Source organism: Trachypithecus francoisi, unplaced genomic scaffold, assembly GCF_009764315.1.
Source record: "Trachypithecus francoisi isolate TF-2019V2 unplaced genomic scaffold, Tfra_2.0 Lachesis_group13, whole genome shotgun sequence".
Classification (NCBI taxonomy): Eukaryota; Metazoa; Chordata; class Mammalia; order Primates; family Cercopithecidae; genus Trachypithecus; species Trachypithecus francoisi.
In genome coordinates, this window is record NW_022681458.1 from 38,338,367 (window position 1) to 38,353,218 (window position 14,852).

The 14,852-nt window shown below is 38.3% G+C and overlaps 1 protein-coding gene across 8 annotated transcripts in view; it reads right to left on the reverse strand.

Annotated features, from left to right (window-relative positions):
* Positions 1–642: 642 nt before the first annotated feature.
* The window catches only part of CARF (calcium responsive transcription factor), a 92,208-nt gene continuing 77,998 nt past the window's right edge, over positions 643–14,852 (reverse strand). For 5 of the 8 annotated variants that reach the window (XM_033230660.1, XM_033230663.1, XM_033230661.1 and 2 more), the window contains 5 exons: positions 13,902–14,064; positions 11,192–11,255; positions 6,611–6,741; positions 5,860–6,229; positions 3,873–4,783 (listed from right to left, as the gene is read on the reverse strand). In XM_033230660.1, the coding sequence (XP_033086551.1) occupies positions 4,665–4,783; positions 5,860–6,229; positions 6,611–6,741; positions 11,192–11,255; positions 13,902–14,064 (847 nt within the window). In that variant the 3' untranslated portion in view covers positions 3,873–4,664. Of the gene's footprint in view, positions 2,355–3,872; positions 4,784–5,859; positions 6,230–6,610; positions 6,742–11,191; positions 11,256–13,901; positions 14,065–14,852 lie in introns of those variants that run through there. The other 3 variants (XR_004441617.1, XM_033230665.1, XM_033230666.1) reach the window with 3 other exon arrangements.

The following is a 14,852-nucleotide window of genomic DNA, read 5'->3' on the forward strand; positions in this document are numbered from 1 at the left end:
TGGGGTCAGGGGCAAGGAGGATTAAGTAAGAATGGATCACAAAGAGGTACTATGAAACTTTGAGAGTGATGAATATGTTCATTACCTTGCTTATGGTGATGACTTCATGGCTGTATACATATGACAAAACTTATCAGATTGGGTATTTTAATATGTACAGTTTATTGTATTTCAATTATATCTCAATAAAGATATTTAAAAATAAAATCCCTCCTGGTACACGATTCAAAAATGTTTGATGTCTAAGGCAGCTGATGGAGAAGAGCCAATGCAGTATCCTTTCAGGAGAGATTAAGATTTCCAAGGTGCTCAAAAATAGGTACAGAGTGGAAAAAAGTTTAAAAAAAAAGCAAAGAGGGAAAAATTAATAATCCCTTCTCTTTTGATCACATACTTTGTCATTACTCCTAAAATATAAAGCTGTACTTGAAAATGTCATGGTGCCAAAACATGGCGGGGGGGGGGGGGGGCGGAAATAATTACTTATTACACACATTGTTCTAAAATGTTGATGCTTGGCTGAGTTGCAGGGTATTAAATGCATATATATCTCTCCAAAATGTAATGCTAACAGGAGTTACTGGTAGTTATGCTTAAAACTTTCAGCTTCCAAACGACATAAATCTCTGGCCAAAATTCTCAGGTATTCAAGTGTTTATTCAGCATCTTCAAGATGAACAAAATTGCCACTATCTCTAAGAAAAATATAAAAAGAAAACTAACAAGTATAAGAAAAAAAAGGATTTTTAATGAAAAAAATACATGATAACAAGGACATTATACACTATACATCAAGTTGCTATATATATATACATATGCACACACATTTTTTAAATTTCTTTTTTTTAAACCTGGTACAAGTTAAACAACATCTTTCTAATACCCACATGATTAAGTATGTGTTCTGACAGGATATAAAGAACATGAAACACAAGCTGGTGGGCCTCAGAATTAGAAACTCTAATGCAGGACCAGATCCCAAAAGCTACGTTTTCTATCACTTTTGTGACATTTAGGAAACATTTACCTTGCATAAGACATAAAAGCTTTTCCTTTTAAGTATACTAATTGTTTGTACAGAAAATCACTATTGAGGGAAAGATCCACCATGACTGTGTTTATCTATAATTCACTGTAGTATACATAAAGTTCACTTGGAAGTTGGGAATGTGAAAACTATAATGAATAAATAAGCTGAGCTGTAATTGTGAATTTTTTACTGCTAATTTTGAATGTCCAACTCACGCCTACAGATATTACACCTTACAATACATGACACACACAAAAAACATGTCAAACTTTGCTGTAGAGCTGTTAGAGAAAGCCAATATAGATACTGAAAATTTTAGGAGCTTGTATTTAATACTCTATACATTTCAAAATAATTAAACATTTTAAATATGTAAACACAGTTTTCAAAAAGTGATGCTGAGCACCTTTAAATACAATACTGATACACTGTGACTAAACATGCATTTAGATGACAATGGATTTTTTAAATCTCATTTAAAAACCATTTTTAAAGAGCTACTCATTGAAATACTTACATGAAAATATTGATAGCTCCAGTTTCTACCTAAAAACCAAAAGAGTATATAATTAGGGATTTAAACTTTTCTTCATGCTCTTGGTTTTTGTGGGGTTTTGTTTTTTGGTTTATTTGTGGGAAAGTTGCTCTGTAACTTTCTCTCTGATTAAAAAACAGTATCAGAAGAGACATTCACATAGAATGAAGTAAGAAAAATATTATTTTTCTAACTATACCAAAGTTTGAGTCCTCTGACACGTCTCATCCTCACAGGTAACTGACTAGAATTTGTATATTAACAAGCACTTCTTAGCAGCTCAACATCAAAAAAGAAAGGAATGTCTCCAAAAGACTGAGTTCAATTGGTGAAATAGCTAATAATAAACCATTACTACTATTACCACTACTGAGAGGTAAAGATTTATTATTTAGAATCTTGAAAGAAAATGATTCCATAAAAACTAGAAATAACAAATGAAAAGAATATTACCTACAGTGCAACACTAAACTATAAATTAATTTGGACTTATTCCTTTTATGTACACATAGACTAAGAGAAATCTGGATTTGAGGTAATTAAGAGCTGTGTTTAATTTGGCAACCTGCCTGTATAAAATGCCAACATCAAATATTTTCAATTCATAGGAAAAAGAAAAGTAATTTTTATTAAAAATCATACATATAACTAAATATTAGCTTTGCATTAAAAAGGGTATAAATAATAAACTTTATATTAAATAAAATATAAATCTAAAGAGCAACGAATATTAGAATTCCACCTACCTCTACTATAACAGTACTTTATATTTAGATACATGTCATGTACCTGAAACAAAATCAATTAAGAATGGGAGGCTGGACTTAGAAAAGCCAAAAGTGACTCATATTCATGTAAAGTATTAAGGTTAAATTTGATATTATATTGTGCATGCTTTGAATATTAAACATTGATATCCACTTAAAATCTTTATTTTTTTATTTTATTTTATTTTTTTGAGACGGAGTCTCGCTCTGTTGCCCAGGCTGGAGTGCAGTGGCCGGATCTCAGCTCACTACAAGCTCCGCCTCCCGGATTCACGCCATTCTCCTGCCTCAGCCTCCCGAGTAGCTGGGACTACAGGCGCCCGCCACCTCACCCGGCTAGTTTTTGGTATTTTTTAGTAGAGACGGGGTTTCACTGTGTTAGCCAGGATGGTCTCCATCTCCTGACCTCTGATCCGCCCGTCTCGGCCTCCCAAAGTGCTAGGATTACAGGCTTGAGCCACCGCGCCCAGCCTAAAATCTTTATTTTTAAAATATAAAATATATCCACAAATGGTCTCTGGAGAAACAAAAGCCTTTAGGTTAATTTCCTGAAATTATAGTTGATATTTCTAGTTTACCAATCTTTTTTTTTTTTTTTTTTTGAGATGGAGTTTCTCTCTTGTTGCCCAGGCTGGAGTGCAATGGCGCGATTTTGGCTCATTGCAACCTCCGCCTCCAGTGTTCAAGCGATTCTCCTGCCTTAGCCTCCCAAGTAGCTGGGATTACAGGCGCCCACCACCACACCCAGTTAATTTTTGTATTTTTAGTAGAAATGGGGTTTCACCGTGTTGGCCAGGCTGGTCTTGAACTCCTGACCTCAGGTAGTCCACCCACCTAGGTCTCCCAAAGTGCATGAGCCACCATGTCCAGCCTAGTATCAATCTTTAGACAACAGATGCTTATAATGAATATACTGCTTAGTACTTATGTGGTATTTGAAGTTAATATACTTACTTAACAAAGAAAATATCCCAGATCAGATGTTTTAAAGTTTTAAATATAAACTAAATTTTAAACTATAAATACTTACCTTAAAATACTAGAAATCCTAATACCCCATCAATTCAGTAAGAGCTCTGGCATAGAAAAATGTAACTACAAATCAAATTATTTTTTAACCAGCGCTGGATCTTCATTACAAAATAAGGGGAAAAAAAAAATCCTCTGCTGTCATCAAAAAGTTTCCCAAATTATCTGTAAACACCAAGGAATTCTATTATTCTTTTTCAATTCTCTCAGTTTCTTTTTTTTTTTTTTTTTTTTTTGAGACGGAGTCTCGCTCTGTCGCCCGGGCTGGAGTGCAGTGGCCGGTTCTCAGCTCACTGCAAGCTCCGCCTCCCGGGTTTATGCCATTCTCCTGCCTCAGCCTCCGAGTAGCTGGGACTACAGGCGCCCGCCACCTCGCCCGGCTAGTTTTTTGTATTTTTAGTAGAGACGGGGTTTCACCGTGTTAGCCAGGATGGTCTCGATCTCCTGACCTCGTGATCCGCCCGTCTCGGCCTCCCAAAGTGCTGGGATTACAGGCTTGAGCCACCGCGCCCAATTCTCTCAGTTTCTACATCTTTCTACCTATAGTGTTTTACTTCCAATTTAGCACAAAGCCATGCTACATATGCTGATTTCTGTTGCTTATCTGATTAATTCAAGTAAAAATTCTCAGTACTTACCAAGACACTTTAAATTTCTATTAGATAACCATTAATATACTGTTGGTTTGTAGTTAAAAGTACAAAAATTAGAGGGGAAGAGGCTAAAATACAACTGCACAGTCTCCACAGATAGCTGCTGGACTTTGTGTTATGATGTAAAATCTAATACTTCATCTTTCTTAATGAGATAGATTATAAACATTTTCTTACCTGTCCGGCAATTAAAAATTTCTTCACAACTTTAAAGAGAGAACAAGTTCCTTCAGAACTTAAAAAAATTCATGATATACATACACACACACAAACATACATTCACACAATGTTGCTGTTGCTGTTCTTTTCTGTTTTGTAAGAACCAAAATTGAATATTTCCAAGGATAAGTTAACCAAATTATTTGTGTTCAGACTGTATTACTGTGGATAAGTTCAAAAGAGCTTTTGAAATACTGGCCTTATTAGATAATCAAAGAGCACAAAAATTATACAAAATAAGAAGAGTAAAACATCTCTTAAGGAAGGTAAAAATATGGAACTGGCAATAAATACATCAGTTTTAAATAAAAGCTTCTCATCAAACTGGTCTTCAGTCCAATTATCTCAATGCAACGCTTTGACTATATTCACCTTCTTTTCTAAGACATCAGAAGTCACCAGAGTTGTAAATTCTGAAAAGCTTCAATAATTTATATAGCAGATAATTTCTTATAGTCCACAATTTTTTTTGCTTCCATAGACAATGCTGGTTCTTTGGGTTCTTGTTTAACTTGGCTCACAGAAATGGTACTTTCTGGATTTTCTTCAACTTTAAAAACAAACAGAAAAATCCTAAAAGTTAATATATTTCATGACACTGGAAGAGAGGGGAAAATATTTTATATTCTAAAAATAACTTCTGTGAAAACTTTTGTTTTTCAAAGCAAACTGCAAATCTTTTCCCACAAAAGTGCCCAATCCAGAACAATTTGTGTGCAAAGAAGTAACAGATAAAGTAGGAGTTAACAGAGTTTACTTCTATGTTGACAGAGATTAGTAATAAAGTGAAGGTAACAAGGTCTTAGGTTAAACCTAAATGCCCAAGTCTTACTAGTTCCCTTTCAACTCAACATTTATTTTGTAATTCCAAATCTTCCTTTCAGCCAGGTGCAGTAGCTCACTCCTGTAATCCCAGCACTTTGGGAGGCTGAGGTGGGAGGACTGTTTGAGCCCAGGAGTTCGAGACCAGCCTGGGCAACATAGTGAGCCCCCATCTCTTTAAAAAAAAAAATTAAATAATTTGCCCATTATGGTGGCGTGTGCCTATGGTCCCAGCTACTTGGGAAGCTGAGGTGGAAAGATTGCTTGAACCAAGGAGGTCAAGGCTGCAGTGACCTGTGATTGCATCATTGCACTCCAGCCTGGGTGACACAATGAGACTCTGTCTCAAAACAACAAAAAACCAAAAATGAAAATCTTCCTTTTAACCTTTATATATGCGTACTTCATTTCACTTTTCTTTGTGTATGTGTGTATATATCAATTCTTCCATAATAACTTTGCATGAAAACATTTTTCCTTAATTTTTTCCTATTTTTTTCATGTACTCTAAAATGACCTTCCTGGTTTCACATTACCACAGATTTTCCATGGAAAACAGGTAATTAGGGAACAGTAATTTCTATGGCACTAAATAATTAGAAATAAGGAGAAGAAAAAAATTTAAGGTTAAAAGTTCTAAAACTCAGGCTAATGAAATCTCCTCCTTCTCTCTCATAATTTTGCTTCACTTATATAGTATCAGAGACGCACTGGGAAGAAATAATAGTTTTATTTATAGTATAAAATAGTGTTGATAATCCACAAAGGTTACAACAATAACATCACAAATTGATTTCAACTTACTAAGAGCTGAGTGGTTGTCTATAATCTGTATTGGAATAGTATGCACATCTCCCAACAGAATTCGATGAACAGTTCCTTCCAGATTCCCTGTATCCTCAACACCTCCAACTTCTACCAGCTGGTCCATTCCAACTAGATTTTGATCTGGTTCTGGAAGGTTACCCATGGTGGAAGCAGTACTATTGTTTTGGGTTAGGCATGTATCTCTTTGAAGGCTATGACTTTGACCAAGCAGTAGAGAATTATTATTCATTACAGCACTTCCTATTGGATCCAGAAGTCCTGAAGGACTAGAGGATGGCTGGTTATTTACTGATATCAGAGCTGGTGATTCATCAGGAGAGGTGAACCTTGGTTGTAACTGCAAACCCTTTTAAACCAAAAAGAGTTACATCAAAATGTTTGAATTTACTATGTATGATATTTTCATAGGACATACTATTCTTTTGACAAAAAATCCGAACAAATAAAAAGAGTATGGTTACAAATAAATATTAAATGAAGAAAGAAATAAGAATCAAGGGAAAAGTAGTACAACTAAATTTATTGCATTCATAGTCAACCTTAAACTTTTAAAAAACATACTGTTTGAGTTATCTTAAATCAAGAAACAAAAAGATCAGGAAATTAACAATGAAAACATATTTGATCATTATTATAATTCTGTAACAATTCTCTAAAATCCCTAGAAGAAGAGGTGAATTGAGGAATAAAGAGAACTTCAAATTTGGATATTTTACTGGATACCTACCTGCAGTTGTGTAAATATTTTGGGCTGAAATGAGGAGAGTGAGGAGAGCAAGTGGGTTGGCTCAGGAGACAAAGAATCCCCTGTCTGATTTGTTTCCACTTTGGTGGTAATTGATTCTCCTGGTGAATTTCCTAAATTATATTAAAGAAACTATTAAAACAAATTTTTTTTTTTTTTTTTTTTTTTTGAGACAGAGTCTCGCTCTGCTGCCCAGGCTGGAGTGCAGTGGCCGGATCTCAGCTCACTGCAAGCTCCGCCTCCCAGGTTCACGCCATTCTCCCACCTCAGCCTCCCAAGTAGCTGCAACTACAGGCGCCCGCCTCGTCGCCCGGCTAGTTTTTTTTTTCTTTTTTTTTTTTTTTTTTAGTAGAGACGGGGTTTCACCGTATTAGCCAGGATGGTCTCGATCTCCTGACCTCGTGATCCACCCGTCTCGGCCTCCCAAAGTGCTAGGATTACAGGCTTGAGCCACCGCGCCCGGACAACAAAATAATTTTTATGGCTTCTCTGAAGTCATAAAAATACTTTATTACAACCCATTCTATCAGAACTAAAATACGAACTAATTTCAAAGTTTTGCAAAGGACTTCAGTAAGTCATCTAGCCCAAGGGTCCCTGACCCTACCAGTCTGTGCCTTGTTAGGAACTGGGCTGCACAGCAGGAGGTGAGCATGGGGCAAGCAAGCCTTACTGCGTGAGCTCTACCTCATGTTAGATCAGAAGAGGCATTAGATTCTAGGATCTAAGTTGCATGCTCCTTATGAGAATCTAATGCCTGATGATCAGAGGTGGAACAGTTTCATCCCAAAACCATCCCCCCAACTCTCCACCGTGGGTCTGTGGAAAAATTGTGTTCCACAAAACCGGTCCTTGATGCCAAAAAGGCTGGGGACTGCTGATGCAGCCCACTATTTGCAGAACCTGGCAGATAATGAGAATCTCTAAGGGATGTTTAAGAAAATATAGATTCCTAGGTTTAACCTCCATTAATTTTAATTTGGTAGATCTAGAATGGGATTCTCCCTCCATATCCATGGGAGACTGGTTCCAGGATCTCCGTCAGAAATAAAAATTTGCAGATGCTCAGTTCCTGATATAAAATGGCATAGTATTTGCATATAATCTAAGCATATCTTCCCACAAACTTCAAATCCTCTCTGGATTACCTAGAATACACAATACAAGGTAGAAGTCCTCCAATATACTTTAAATCATCTCTAGACTATAAGAAGGAAAAAATATATGTACATGTTTGGTATACATCCAATTAAAAATATATTTTTTATCAGTAGTTTGTTGAAGCCATGGATACAGAACCCATAGATACAGAGGCACAACTATATATATATATATATATTTTTTTTTTACCTTGAAATATACTATATCTGTAACGTGAATCTAGTCTGTTCTCCGTACTATAATGCTGGACTATACTAAGCTTCTCTAGATGTGTGAAATTTAAGGAGCTTCTCAATTAACATCAAACTTAATTCACCTTTTGTAGCCCTAGTAACTAGGATAATACCTGGAAAAATTGTTCTTTAATGATAACAGCATTAAATTTATTTCAATAACTCATTTTGGTATAATGAATAAAAATTAAAACTCTTTTCTTAATATCTCAAAGTTAAACTAATTGTAGGGAATTTGAATCATTCTCATGTAATTCTTATATGTCAACCAGGCTAAGTGGCTCACGCTTGTAATCTCAGCTCTTTGGGAGGCCGGGGCAGATGGATAACTTGAGACCAGGAGTTTGAGACCAGCCTGGGCAGCATGGTGAAACCTTGTCTCCAGTAAAAATACACAAATTAGCCGGGTGTGGTGGCATGTGCCTGTAGTCCCAGTGACTCGGCGGGCTAAGGTGGGAGGATCGCTGGAGCACAGGAGGCAGAGGGTACGATGAGCCAAAGATCGTCCCACTGCACTCAAGAATGGGTGACAGAGTGAAATCCTGTCTCAAAACAGAAAAAGAAAACCTAATTATCAATGAATATTTATTGCTTCCATACTAATTTTAAAATGGCCATAGTATCAGAGAAGAATGGATTTAAGTACTAGCTTTCTGTGTGACCTTCAATATGCTATATAACTCAGTTTCTTTTCTTTTCTTTTTTTTTTTTTTTGAGACAGACTCGCTCTGTTGCCCAGGCTGGAGTGCGGCGGCGCAATCTCAGCTCATTGCAACCTCTGCCTCCCGGGTTCAAGCGATTCTCTTGCCTCAGTCTCCTGAGTAGCTGGGACTACAGGCGTGTGACACCATGCCCAGCTAATTTTTGTATTTTTAGTAGAGACAGGGTTTCACCATGCTGACCAGGCTAGTCTTGAACTCCTGACCTCAGGTGATCCATCTACCTTGGCCTCCCAAAGTGCTGGGATTACAGGCGTGAGTCACTGCATCCATCCTATAACTCAGTTTCTAAACTTCAGCTTCCTCATCTGTAAAATCAGCATAAGAGTCCTTTCTCAATGGACCACTGAGAAGACTAAATAGCACTCAAGCATTTCTTGGCTTCTTCATTATTAATGTCCTTTTACTTCACTACTGTAGTCACCCACCACTATCGTCATACTCTGGATGATCCTACCTCTAAAATCTGAAGTTCAAACAGCTCATTCTCTGATCACAACCTCTTATTTTTTAATTTTTATTCTGTTTTCGAGATGGAGTCTTGCTCTGCTATCCAGGCTGGAGTGCAGTGGCGTAATCTCGGCTCACTGCAACTTCCATCTCCCGGGTTCAAGCGATTCTCCTGCCTCAGCCTCCTGAGTAGCTGGGATTACAGGCATGTGCCACCACGCCCAGCTAATTTTTATATTTTTAGTAGAGACGAGGTTTCACTATGTTGGCCAGGCTGGTCTCAAACTCCTGACCTCAAATGATCCGCCTACCTTGGCCTTCCAAAGTTCTGAGATTACAGGTGGGAGCCACTGTGCCCAGCTACAATCTCTTATTCTTCCAGAGATTTTGCTCAGGCACTTCACCACAATTGTTCTTCAACCTCATGTGAACCTCCAGTCAACTAATCCCTCAGTTTTCTTCAGATCCATCAACCTCTTTCTTAATAAAATTCTTTCCCCATCCAGCTTACAGTCCTAGGTCTATAATTTCAGTTACTCTTTCACAAGTACCTAAACTCTCTTGCCTCTCTGTCCTTTGGTCATATCCCTCAAGTAAAACCCTAACTCTGCATAAAAATGGCTTTCCTTCCCAATACACGGGAAGCTGAGTGCCACTGAAAAAGAAACTCACTAATTCTACTAATACCAATTCATTATTAACTTTGATTGGACCTTCACCTGTATCTGGCAATGTTTTACTCTCTATCCAGGATAGTTTCTAATTTGCATTTCCATGCCACCCTTCTTCAAACCTTTCCTTATCCTTAGCACTCTTACAGAGAAAAGGGAAGCCAACAGAAGTTTCAACTTCCCATCACCATCTTCATCTATCTTTTCAGTTCTCTACTATCTTAAAATACCTTCCCTCAACCCCATTTGCCATTGCAAAATTCCTGAAAAAGTGGCACACTTTTTAAGGAGTCCCTACTCCTTCCTCATCTCCCATTCACCCTTCAATCACCCCAATATGGCTTCCTCCCAATCCACTCCACTGAAATGGCTCAGATACTCAGCTTTACAAACCTAGTAAGTCCTTTATTCTCTCTCCTGTCCTACCAATGCTCTATTCTTTTGCCAGTGTTGCTGAGCTCAGTAAATACTATCAGTCAGTTGCTCATTATAGAAATTCAGAGGTTTGGTCGGGCGCAGTGGCTCATGCCTGTAATCCCAGCACTCTGGGAGGCCAAGGTGGGTGGATCACCTGAGGTCAGGAGTTTGAGATCACATTGGCCAGCATGCCGAAACCCCATTTTGACTAAAAACACAAAATTAGCCAGGTATGGTGGCGTGCGCCTGTGATCCCAGCTACTTGGGAGGCTGAGGCTGGAGAATCACTTGAACCCGGGAGGCGGAGGTTTCAGTGAGCCGAGATTGCACCACTGCACTTCAGCCTGGGTGACAGAGTGACACTCTGTCTCAAAAACAAAAAAAGAAATTCAGAGGTTTAACTTTATATAGGGGGTGAAGTTACGAATGTACTTAAAACAAAAGAGTTTACAATTTGAGTACTAAGAGGAGTTTGCCATGCAGAAGAAAAAAGACATTTCCAGAAGAAAGAACAAATGCCAAAGGGTGGAAATAAGTTTGGAATATTGAAAGGGCACAGCAGTAAGAACACAGGAGAAAAAAACAACCATAAAAAATGGACCATAGTTTCCAGATCAGGGCATCTTAGGGTTATGACTACTGGAATTAGCCAGACTTATAGTGAATTAGCTACAGTTAACTGTGCTAGTTATCAGCTTCAAAATTTCAGTCATAAAAAAGCATTAAAAGCAAAGTATAAGAGGAAATTAAAATAGCAGGAATTATGTTGATAAACCATAACAAAGCTGCTCCCACGTCTTTGGATCCTGGTTTCCTTATCTATAAAATTTGATTAGATGACATAATATCTTAAGTTCCTTCCAGTTAAACACTGTTTGAATTTATATTTTAAATGTATTCAAGAAAACTTACCTTCTGCAAATGTAACTGTCACGGTCTCTTTGAGAATATTCCCACTGTCTGTAGTCCATTGAAGCTGAAATGGAAACATTTATTTCAGTAAAAATAAAGCTCTTATACTGAAAAATATCTTAAGACGTCATTACAACTGTCGTATTTTATTCACAGCATGTGATTTATTCTGCAACTACTCTCTTCACTTGTTCACATTTTCCAAGCACAAGTATACTTTACTATACAAATATATTAAATTCCTGAGTTTAGAAAGCAGGAATTTAGACAACAAGTGTAGATGACAAGGACTACTTCTAACATTTAGATAGTGAATAATTAAGAGCTATTGGGCTGGGTACAGTGGGTCACGTCCATAAGGCTTGGGAAGCCAAGGCTGGAGAAGTGCTTGAGGCCAGGAGTTTGAGATCAGCCTGGGCAACAAAGTGAGACTCAGTCTCTACAAAAAATTAAAAAATTAGCTAGGTGTAATGGCTGGTGCCTGTAGCTCCAGCTGCCAGGAGGCTAAGGTGGGAGGACTGCTTGAGTCTTGGGAGGTCGTGGCTGCAGTGAGCCGTGATTGTGCGAGTGCACTCTGGCTGGGCGACAGTGAAACTCTATCTTAAAAAAAAAAAGAGAAAAGACAAAGAGTTATAGATTGCAAGAAACAGTTTTGGCTTTTAAAATATCCATATTTTTTCAGATACTGCATTTGGATAACAGAAGTTAGGAAAGCAAAAGATATTGCACCTCAGATTTAATGGCATAATCACTGGCTGTATTGTAATTAGTTGTTTCTGGGTAATTAATATCTTCAGAGTAGGCAAAATTTTCACAGAAATGACTAATATTCAGGGAGAAACTACCATATCAAACTATGAGTTAAGGTCGGGCGCGGTGGCTCATGCCTGTAATCCCAACACTCTGAGAGGCCAAGGAGGGCAGATCATGCGAGGTCAGGAGTTCAAGACCAGCCTGGCCAATATGGTGCAACCCGTCTCTAATAAAAACAAAAAATTAGCCGGGCATGGTGGCTAAAACCTGTAATCCCAGCTACTTGGGAGGCTGAGGCCGGAGAATTGCTTGAAACTGGGAGATGGAGGTTGCACTGAGCCAGGATCATGCCACTGCAATCCAGCCTGAGCAAGAGAGAGAGACTCTGTCTCAAAAAAAAAATAATAATAAATAAATAAATAAGTATGAGTTCGACTGATATCCATAGATGACACATGGAACCAACATTATCACTTTGGGTAATCAGGTATGAACAACTGTATGGATGGAAGGATGGATGGATGGATATTTAGTTATTAATTAAGATGGAGTTTTGCTGTTGTCACCCAGGCTGGAGTGTGATGGCATGATTTCAGCTCACTGCAACCTCTGCCTCCCGGATTCAAGTGATTCTTCTGCCTCACCCTCCCGAGTAGCTGGGACTATAGGCACCTGCCACCACGTCCAGCTAATTTTTGTATTTTTAGTAGAAATGGAGTTTCACTGTGTTGGCCAGGCTGGTCTCGAACTCCTGATCTCAGGTGATCCACCTGCCTCAGCCTCCTAAAGTGCTAGGATTATAGGCACGAGCCAACGCACCCGGCCCAAACAACTGTATTTAAATTTGCCCATTTATTAAAAAAAGGGAGAGGAAATATATACAATAGTACTCAATAAATGTCTGTTAAATTAGTAAGAATAATTTTTACAGAGAAAATACATGTTGATTTTAAAATAAAGATTAGTGGTTTTCTGTTGTTGTTGTTTTTGAGATGAAGTCTCACTCAGTCTCCCAGGCTGGAGTGCAGTGGTGCTATCTCAGCTTACTGCAACCTCTGCCTCCCAGGTTCAAGCGATTCTCCTACCTCACCCTCCCAAGTAGCTGGGATTACAGGCACGTGCCACCACACCGAGCTAATTTTTTTTTCTTTTTTAAGATGAAGTCTCGCTCTGTTGCCCAGGTTGGAGTAAAGTGGTGTGATCTCGGCTCACTGCAAGCTCTGACTCCCGGGTTCACGCCACTCTCCTGCCTCAGCCTCCCAAGTAGCTGGGACTACAGGTGCCCACCACCATGCCCGGCTAATTTTTTGTATTTTTAGTAAAGATGTGTTAGCCAGGATGGTCTTGATCTTCTGACTTTGTGATCTGCCCACCTCGGCCTCCCACAGTGCTGGGATTACAGGCACGAGCCACTGTGCCTGGCCAGTGTTTTTATTATAGAGTTGGAATTCACTGATTTTTCTTCTTGTGAAAGTAATAAAAAACTTTTAGTCATTTTCTAAACATTCAGAGTATTTACATTTTAAGAAAAAGATGCTATACATATATATATTTTTTGAGATGGAGTCTCGTTGAGTCTCCCAGGCTGGAGTACAGTGGTACAATCTTGGCTCACTGCAACCTCCACCTCCTGAGTTCAAGTGATTTTCCTGCCTCAACCTGCCAAGTAGCTAGGATTACAGGCGCCCACTACCATGCCCAGCTAATCTTTGTATTTTTAGTAGAGATGGGGTTTCACCGTGTTGGCCAGGCTGATCTCAAACTCCTGACCTCAGGCGATCCACCTGTCTCGGCCTCCCGAAGTATTGGGATTACAGGCATAAGCTACCACACCTAGGCTATTACAGTTTCTTATACTGCAGTTATTCAGATGGCCTAAGAGTAGCCATTCTTATTAGACTAAATATTAACAGAAGCTGAGAAACTCTGTAATAAGGAATTATGGTTGTAATCATACCGTTGCCGGAATAATCTCTGAGTTATATACCATATCTCCATTTCTCAAGGATTTCTGTACCTCATGGATGTGATTTTTTATATCATTTACAGTTGGAAAAAAACATAAATTATGTCTTTCAGGTACCTCATCGGGTTTGAACAGTTCCCTTTCCACAAATTTTCTGTAAAGAATACAAAATGGAATAAAGACATAAACCATTTAGCAATATGCCTTTAGATCCAAAGAGATAAAAGTTCTCTTTCAATATAAACCTCTATGAAGTATGGTTTATAGCTCTGTAAGTAATTTATATTTTCCTACTTAAAACTTTCCCATACAACACAGAATTATTATAGACTATAGAAACGTAATATTTTCATTGGTAAACATCTAAATATATTAGAGTGAGTTTTGTTATTATTATTATTTTTTTTGAGATGGAGTCTCGCTCTGTTGCCCAGGCTACAGTGCAGTGGCGTGATCTCAGCTCAACTACAACCTCTGCCTCCTGGGTTCAAGCAATTCTCCTGCCTCAGCCTCCCGAGTAGCTGGGACTACAGGAGTGTGCCACCACGCATGACTAATTTTTTGTATTTTTAGTAGAGACTGGGTTTCACTATGTTGGCCAGGCTGGTCTCAATCTCCTGACCTCACAGTCCACCTGCCTTGGCCTCCCAAAGTGCTGGGATTACAGGCATGAGCCACTACGCCTGGCTGAGCTTTGATATTTTTATGAATTTAAAGAAATCACTATTTTCAGTTTAAGTATAATGTTTTTAATGATTACTATGTCAGGCACTGTATGGAACACTTCACATCAAATATCTCCTTTAACCCTTAATGATCAACGACATAGATACAATTATCATTCCCACTTTACAGATGATAGAACTGAGTACTGTAGAAGTGAAATAATTTGCCCAAAATCATACACCTACCTAGTAAATAAGAGCTTGGGCCTATACCCAG